The sequence below is a fragment of the Homarus americanus genome, unplaced genomic scaffold (assembly GCF_018991925.1).
Source record: "Homarus americanus isolate GMGI-L3 unplaced genomic scaffold, GMGI_Hamer_2.0 scaffold27457, whole genome shotgun sequence".
Lineage (NCBI taxonomy): Eukaryota > Metazoa > Arthropoda > Malacostraca > Decapoda > Nephropidae > Homarus > Homarus americanus.
In genome coordinates this window covers 246,298-253,625 of record NW_024731296.1, presented here as the reverse complement: position 1 = coordinate 253,625, position 7,328 = coordinate 246,298, and the positions used below count along the sequence as shown (strand labels likewise).

Below are 7,328 nucleotides of genomic sequence, written 5' to 3'. Positions count from 1 at the left end.
GTTAAGAAAACATGTTCCAGTAATCAGAATTCTTCTTTAGCCAGTTGAGGAAAACTTTACTATATTATTGATGAAAAAAGCATTTGCACGACTGACTGACTTAATGAAAACTAAATAAAAGAAAAATACAGCATAATTGGCACAAACAAATAAACAACATAAAACACTTGATTATATGTTATTAATGGCATCAGTAGAACGAAAAAAAGAAAAGAAAAATAATATTAAAAGTTGTTGACGAACAGAGTAATGAGCATACCAAGCATTTATGAAGAGTGAAGTGGATTTTCTCAACTCATGAAATGTGATGCATGATAATTCACAAAGAGACACATGGTTCTTTGGAAATATATACTGTATGGTACTGCTGTTTACAATTTCCAAGGGACTATTTTTTTTAAGGTACTCTACAAGATAAGCTCAAATTTGGAAAGTCTCTTTTATGAATTGGAACTGGTTATAATACTGTAATAATTTATTAAGTCACATGCATTGTTCTATATAAGTTATCCAAACAAAATACTGTACAAAGTTTAATTTACCTTCTTTATCTGTGCAGAGTACTAAGACAGTACTAAGAGACTGCTGTATAAAACTCACTTGGTCATACAGGTACATTAAGACTAAGAATTAGGACACCAATTCATGTATAAATTCCCAAATTGTGAATGGCTCAACCAACTTCCTGCACGGATGTCAACACTTATACTGTACTGTTATACTTACCTCTCAAGTATGTGTGAATAGAGCCTATTAGACAAACCTGTCGGGTCAGATTAAAAGGACAATATCAATGCACCTAATTGGTACTGTACCAACAATGTCACCTGTACGTACCTGCTGGGCATGGCTGTGGGCGGGGCCACTGGGTATCTGAGTAGGCAGGTTGGAGGCCTTAACGACCGGGATGCCAGAGCCCCGCACACGACTGCTTGGCTGGGCAATTCGGGAGGTTCCTCGACCACTGTACTGCTGCTTGTTGCGTCGCCTATAAGATAATGTATATTTACTGGCTAGTAAACAAAACTAAATATACATAAAATTAAAAACACACCATAAACCTGTGTGTAAACAGATAAATGTATAAATGATGTATATAGAAATATACTGCGAGTAGAAACATACAATACTGTATAGGAAATATCAGACCAATAGCCCTATAAACAATACTACATAAGATAATAGGGAAACTTATAACTGAATCAAATGGACAAAGGCATTGGTATGTAGTGAACCAATATAGTGGTTCAATATAATGATGGGCCAGAACAGTGGACTAATATGATGGATTAATATGGAAGATCAAGAAAGTTGACCAATATGGTGGTCGAACATGGCAGACTAACATTATCGATCAACATGGCAGACCAACAAGGTAGACCCAACATGGTAGATGAACATGGAAGACTGACTGAGACCAACATGATAGACCCAAAATGGCAGACCAACATGACGGACTGACATGTGAGACCAACACTTAAGACCCAACATTACCAACCAATATGACTGACCAACATTGCAGACCGAATATGGCAGATCCAAAATGGAAGATCCAACAAGGCAGACCAACATGGAAAACCGACATGATAGACCAACATGACAGACTGACATGATAGACCCAACAGAGGACCAACATGGCAGACCAACATGATAGACCCAACATGGCAGACCAACTTGACAGACCCAACATGGCAGACCAACATGATAGACCCAACATGGCAGATTGACACGACAGACCAACATGATAAACTTAACATGGTAGACCAACATAGAGGATTAAGATGACAGACCGACATAGAGGACCAATATGATAGACCAAAATGGCAGACCAACATGATAGACCCAACATGGCAGATTGACACGACAGACCAACATGATAAACTTAACATGGTAGACCAACATAGAGGATTAAGATGACAGACCGACATAGAGGACCAATATGATAGACCAAAATGGCAGACCCAACATGGCAGATCAATATGAAAGCTGATTCGCAAGTTAAATATTCCTTTACCAGAAACTAAAGAGAGGAAATAAACCATCATAAAATTAATGATCTAAAATGACGTCAAAACGGCTGAGACTGTAGTAGGGAGACTCGATCCCTTGTTACCGCGGAAAAATATCGTACAAAGCTTTGAGGGTAATGACGCCATGGCGTGTCTCCTCATGCAACTCGTGTAAATAATAAGTATTTGTTTATCACACAAGTCATGGAAGGTAACTTAAGCAACATGTTAAGGCAAAAAAAAAACCCTCGTTGAACCTGTCTAAAGATTCTCTGTAAATGTGCTCGTGGGATAGTGTAAATAAAATTGTAAAGTAGGTGTTTGTGATGTATATTATTTCTTCGGATTTTACGTATGTTAGATTTTGGTTGTGAGGATCTTGTACTGTATATGTTGTGAGGGGGAAGTTTACCGGGTTCCATGTTCGATATCTCTGGCTGTGTGGACGAGAGTGGAGATTCTGTTGGCAGAATTTAGCGATAACAGCGCCAGCAAGAGACGACACCTGCAGACTCGAGAGACGGTGGGTGATGCTGGTAGTGGTGGGTGACGGACACATCCTAAACACCATCCACAACCCACCACCACTATCTCCCGCCTCCCTCTCTCACCTTCCCGACCACCTCGCTCTCCTTCAATTCCTTCCACTGTCACACAACTTTATCACTTTAGCCGTGAGGTCACCTTGAAAAAATTTTCATGGCTCTTCTGTGAATTTGTTTAGTCTATGGGGTCCATAATACTCACTATTTACATCCATATGCATTAAGCTATTTACTATTCGACTCGCTTGTCTTACTCATCTTTTCCTAGATTTTCTTGATGCTTGAGAGGTATGACTCACCTCCCTGCACCAGAGGCCAGCATAAGACGTAATATCCACCTGTTGAACTTACTAATATAGGGTGTGTCCTTGATATATCTTAGTGAAGGAAGGGGAGATGTGTCTTTGACATCTGCACGTTAATAATTACCCTGACAAACACTGGTAATTACAAGTGTTGGGCCAACAACAGTATGTAAACAGGGTCTAGTCATGTGTAATGGGCGTGACACAGGTGATCTATGGTGACGTTCATGACAACAACCATACAAGGTAACTGATAACACATCAACGCCGACCGTCATGCAGTGTCCAGAACACAGCACGGATGGCAGGAACACAGCAACCCAACACAGCACGGATGGCAGGAACACAGCAACCCAACATAGCACGGAGGGCAGGAACACAGTAACACTCACCCACGGATAAAGTTGATGATGGCTAACATGTTGGTCAGCGAGGATCATTACGCCACTTTACGAGGGTTAAGTTTAGCAGATGGGCCCACACACGAGGCCGTTGGAGCCCCGGACTATGTGGGGCGTGGCGGTGAGCTAGCTGGCTGACTGCTTGCTTGCCTGCCTGCCTGCCTGCCCGGGATCTGCCTACAAGCATCACAACACACAAGCACCACACTACCAGCTAACCAGTCAGCCAGCCCACACTACTCAAGGCTAGGTCGGGGTGAGGGTAGGCAGAGGGCGCTCGGTCACACCAGCAGACAACCCCCTCTTCAATCACTCCGTAAACCAACACCTTTCTATCCCACTCTGCAACTCCAGGTGTGACTAGCGACGGGGCTGTCAGCGAGGAGAGTCGCGGCGAGCGGTACAACAACCTGGGCCGGGCTGGGCTGCTGCTGGTGCAGATCATATGGTGCGTGTCCGGCCATGCTCTCCCTCCCTCCCTCCCTCCCTCACCCGCCTACACCAACACGCTCACTGCCCAGCAGCCAGCCCAGAGGTTCAAGGTCCACCTCCAAACTTCAACCATCCCCCTCCTCCTCCTACACACACACACACACACACACACACACACACAAAACCAGTCCTACTTCCACACAAGAAACACAAACATGTAAACAGACAGGTCCACTCCATACATTACACACACACACACGAAAAAACTAGCCAACTCCACAAAATGCAGTCGTTCATAAGCCACACCTTTTACATATATCTTGACCACGAAAATACCATAAAAACAAAGGAGTCGTAACTCAAGCGACGCCCTTAAAAACACACACAAGAAAGGAGTAGTGAGAATAAAACACGAGCAAGGGTAATATGGGAGAGAGCGCGTGGCCACAACCTTGCCATTTATGTATCAAATTTTAGTACACTTTTGGTATTCAGATGCTTGAGACGGTGAGCACAGGTGAGTGGCGCCTAACCCACCTGCTGGCAACGTGTATTATATTGTTTGAGGTGATCACAGGTGTATGATGGACACTACTGTATATAATGTCCTCATACCTGAAGGATGTTCCAGGGTCCACAAGCAGGAGACGCCCCGGATAACTGGACACCACCTGCATGACCCCAGGTGCAAAAACAGCATCGCCCCCGGGCACCAGCTGTGTCGAGGCGTTCAGGATAAGAGGGTCGTGGCGGTTCATCATGACTAATGTGGCGACCCAGGTGGTGTCCTGCACACTTGTCCTTCCTCACCCTCCCCCCCTCATCTCCTCCTCTTCCTTATCCCCTCACTCACCACCTGTTCACCCCTTACCCATCATTTTTTCCTCACCCCTATGAACCCTTTCATCACCCCCCCCCCCGTGAACCATCTCCTTTCACTCTCACCCCACATACTCCTACCAACCTCCATCTTACCTCTCCTCCCTCCCCCCTTCACATGTTTCCCTCTCTCCCTCTTGGTGAGTCACTCAGCCCAGGGCCGTCTACCTTAATGTGTTAAACCCTAGATAATCTCCGGTTCCTCACTCCCCAATCCAGCCTATTGTTATCTCCCTCCCCCCCGCCACAATACACGTCCTTTACTGTATGTTGATTATACTGTATATGCCCCCCATCCAAAAAACAAACAAACACACACACATTCACACCTCCCTTGGAAAACAGAAAGAGAAAATAAATCACTTAAATAAGAGACTACTGAATCATTCGCCAATTTTTCTTAATATGGTTCTATCTAATACTGGTTCTCCGAGATGAACAATCACCCCTCCTCCTCCATCCCTCTTCTTCCTCTCCTTCCTCCTCCATCCCTCTTCTTCAACCTCTCCCTCCTCCTCCTCCTTCTCAACCAGTTCACGTGGGGGAAAGGGGGGAAAAGTAGATCCCTGAGAGCAAAATTAATCTAAGACGGACCCGAAACAGCATCGGAATTTTCACATCAATAGCGTGAAAGTGGTAAGGGTAGGGTACAGGCTGGGTAGGTTAGGTTATGCTAGAGGATGGTTATGTTAGGTTAGGTTATGTTATGTTAAGTTACGTTAGAGGTTAGGTAAGTTATGTTAAGGGTGGGTTAGGTTAGGTCCGTAATGCAGGTCCAGGAAGTTCAGTCTCGATCCCTGAAGCCCCCCCAACCACGAAAGCCTTCCGAGATGTATAAAACTTAAAACTTTAACGGGAGAAGAGTGTGTGTGTGTGTGGGGGTCCGAGGTACTGGAGCAACATAATGCCATGATTCACTTAGCTGACCCTGTGTGACAATCACCACCCAGCGCAGACTTTCACCACGACGTGTCACCAACACCAGGGTCCTACAACACTAAATCCAGGTATTGTACACAGAGATAATACACGTAACATCTGAGGTGGTTAGGTTAGTATTAGGGCATTTAAATCACCGGGTGAAATAAGCTATGGCGTACCGTGCAGGTGGTGACAGCATCATAAAATTGGTGCCATGGCGTAGATATAAAAATAACTATTTAAAAGCTATACTTAATCCAGTCATTTATAGGTATACATTACAGGCACAGTAAATCCTATGTATTCTCAGTTTTGTGTAAAAGCTTGTTGTTGTTGTTGTTGTTGTTGCTATGATTGTTTTTAATCTATTGTTTACACTGTAACTGATCAACCGCCTTGTAACTTATCTAAAATGAATGATTCTTTAAGACCTACTGAGAACCTTCCAAGTGGTCTCTCTCTCTCTCTCTCTCTCTCTCTCTCTCTCTCTCTCTCTCTCTCTCTCTCACACACACACACACACACACTAATCGCTATATAAGCTGGACTGTTAACCGATTTCTTACTTAATAAATCGTACGAAAAATCAATTAAAAACCACAATTAACATACAGTAATGATCTGAGGACTTAAAAACATACAACTAAAACCAGAACTGTAACTATAATACAGCACGTGCGAAAGGGTCATCACTACAGTAATAAAAGTTCCCAGATACAACAGCATTACAGGAAAGAACTGTATTATTACGAGCAGAAATCTCTTCATTGTACGACTTCCTGTCACGTTCTTGTCCTAACTCGGAGTGCTGAGTGGTGGTGGTGATGGTGGTAGAGGTTAGTAGTGGCGGTGGTGAAAAAGGTGGTGTTGGTAGTGGCGGTGGTGAAAAAGGTGGTGTTGGTAGTGGTGGTGAAAAAGGTGGTGTTGGTAGTAGTGGTGGTGAAAAAGGTGGTGTTGGTAGTAGCGGTGGTGAAAAAGGTGGTGTTGGTAGTGGTGGTGAAAAAGGTGGTGTTGGTAGTAGTGGTGGTGAAAAAGGTGGTGTTGGTAGTAGTGATGATAGTGGTAGTAGTGGTGGTAATAGTAAGAATGGTGATAGAGTTAGACTGTTCCCCCCTGCCCCACCCCACCCCCCCCCCCTCAGTCGACAACACCCACGCACGGTGAAGGAAAAACCTGTTCCCGCCTCCCAACACGGGTAGTCGGTCACCTCTGGTCTGCACCCTACTGTAGAGATGATCACTAACCAGACCAGACCAGAGTCCTGTGTAGTGGCAGACCAGTTTCTTGAGTGGCAGGATAGGTCAGGTATGGTTTCCGAGTGTGGCAGGTGTTTCGTGTGACAGGTGGTTCATGTGGCAGGTGGTTCGTGTGGCAGGTGGTTCAGAGTGTTGTAAGTGTGGTGACCTGTGCATAGAAGAAACCAGATGGTGGTGAGCGAGGAGTGCCAGCACCTCATCCCAGATCCAGCAAAACAACGCCAGATTGTGTTTATCACGACACCACGACACGACACCACACGACACGTTAATCATGACACATATGAATGACACCTACATCACGTCACATAACACCACGTCATCGCCATCCTTCCACCAACACTACGAGCTTCCGTGTGTATTGCTGCCTGGACTCAACATTGACCTACATTAAGCGTGGAGGCAGAAGCAAACGCAGACAGTAACACACGCAGACGGTAACACACACGGACAGTAACATACACAGACGGTAACACACACGGACAGTAACACACACAGACGGTAATACTCACAGACGCAGGCAGTAACACACACAGACAGACACAGACCCCAAAGCAGAGCTGAACATGAATGTGGAAGC

General features: G+C 44.8%; 1 protein-coding gene across 7 annotated transcripts in view; it reads right to left on the bottom strand.

Annotated features, from left to right (window-relative positions):
• Positions 1–7,328, bottom strand: part of LOC121867580 (adenomatous polyposis coli protein-like) — a 240,190-nt gene that overhangs the window by 12,831 nt on the left and 220,031 nt on the right. For all 7 annotated transcript variants that reach the window (XM_042367595.1, XM_042367597.1, XM_042367594.1 and 4 more), the window contains one exon: positions 838–988. In XM_042367595.1, the coding sequence (XP_042223529.1) occupies positions 838–988 (151 nt within the window). The remainder of the gene's footprint in view (positions 1–837; positions 989–7,328) is intronic.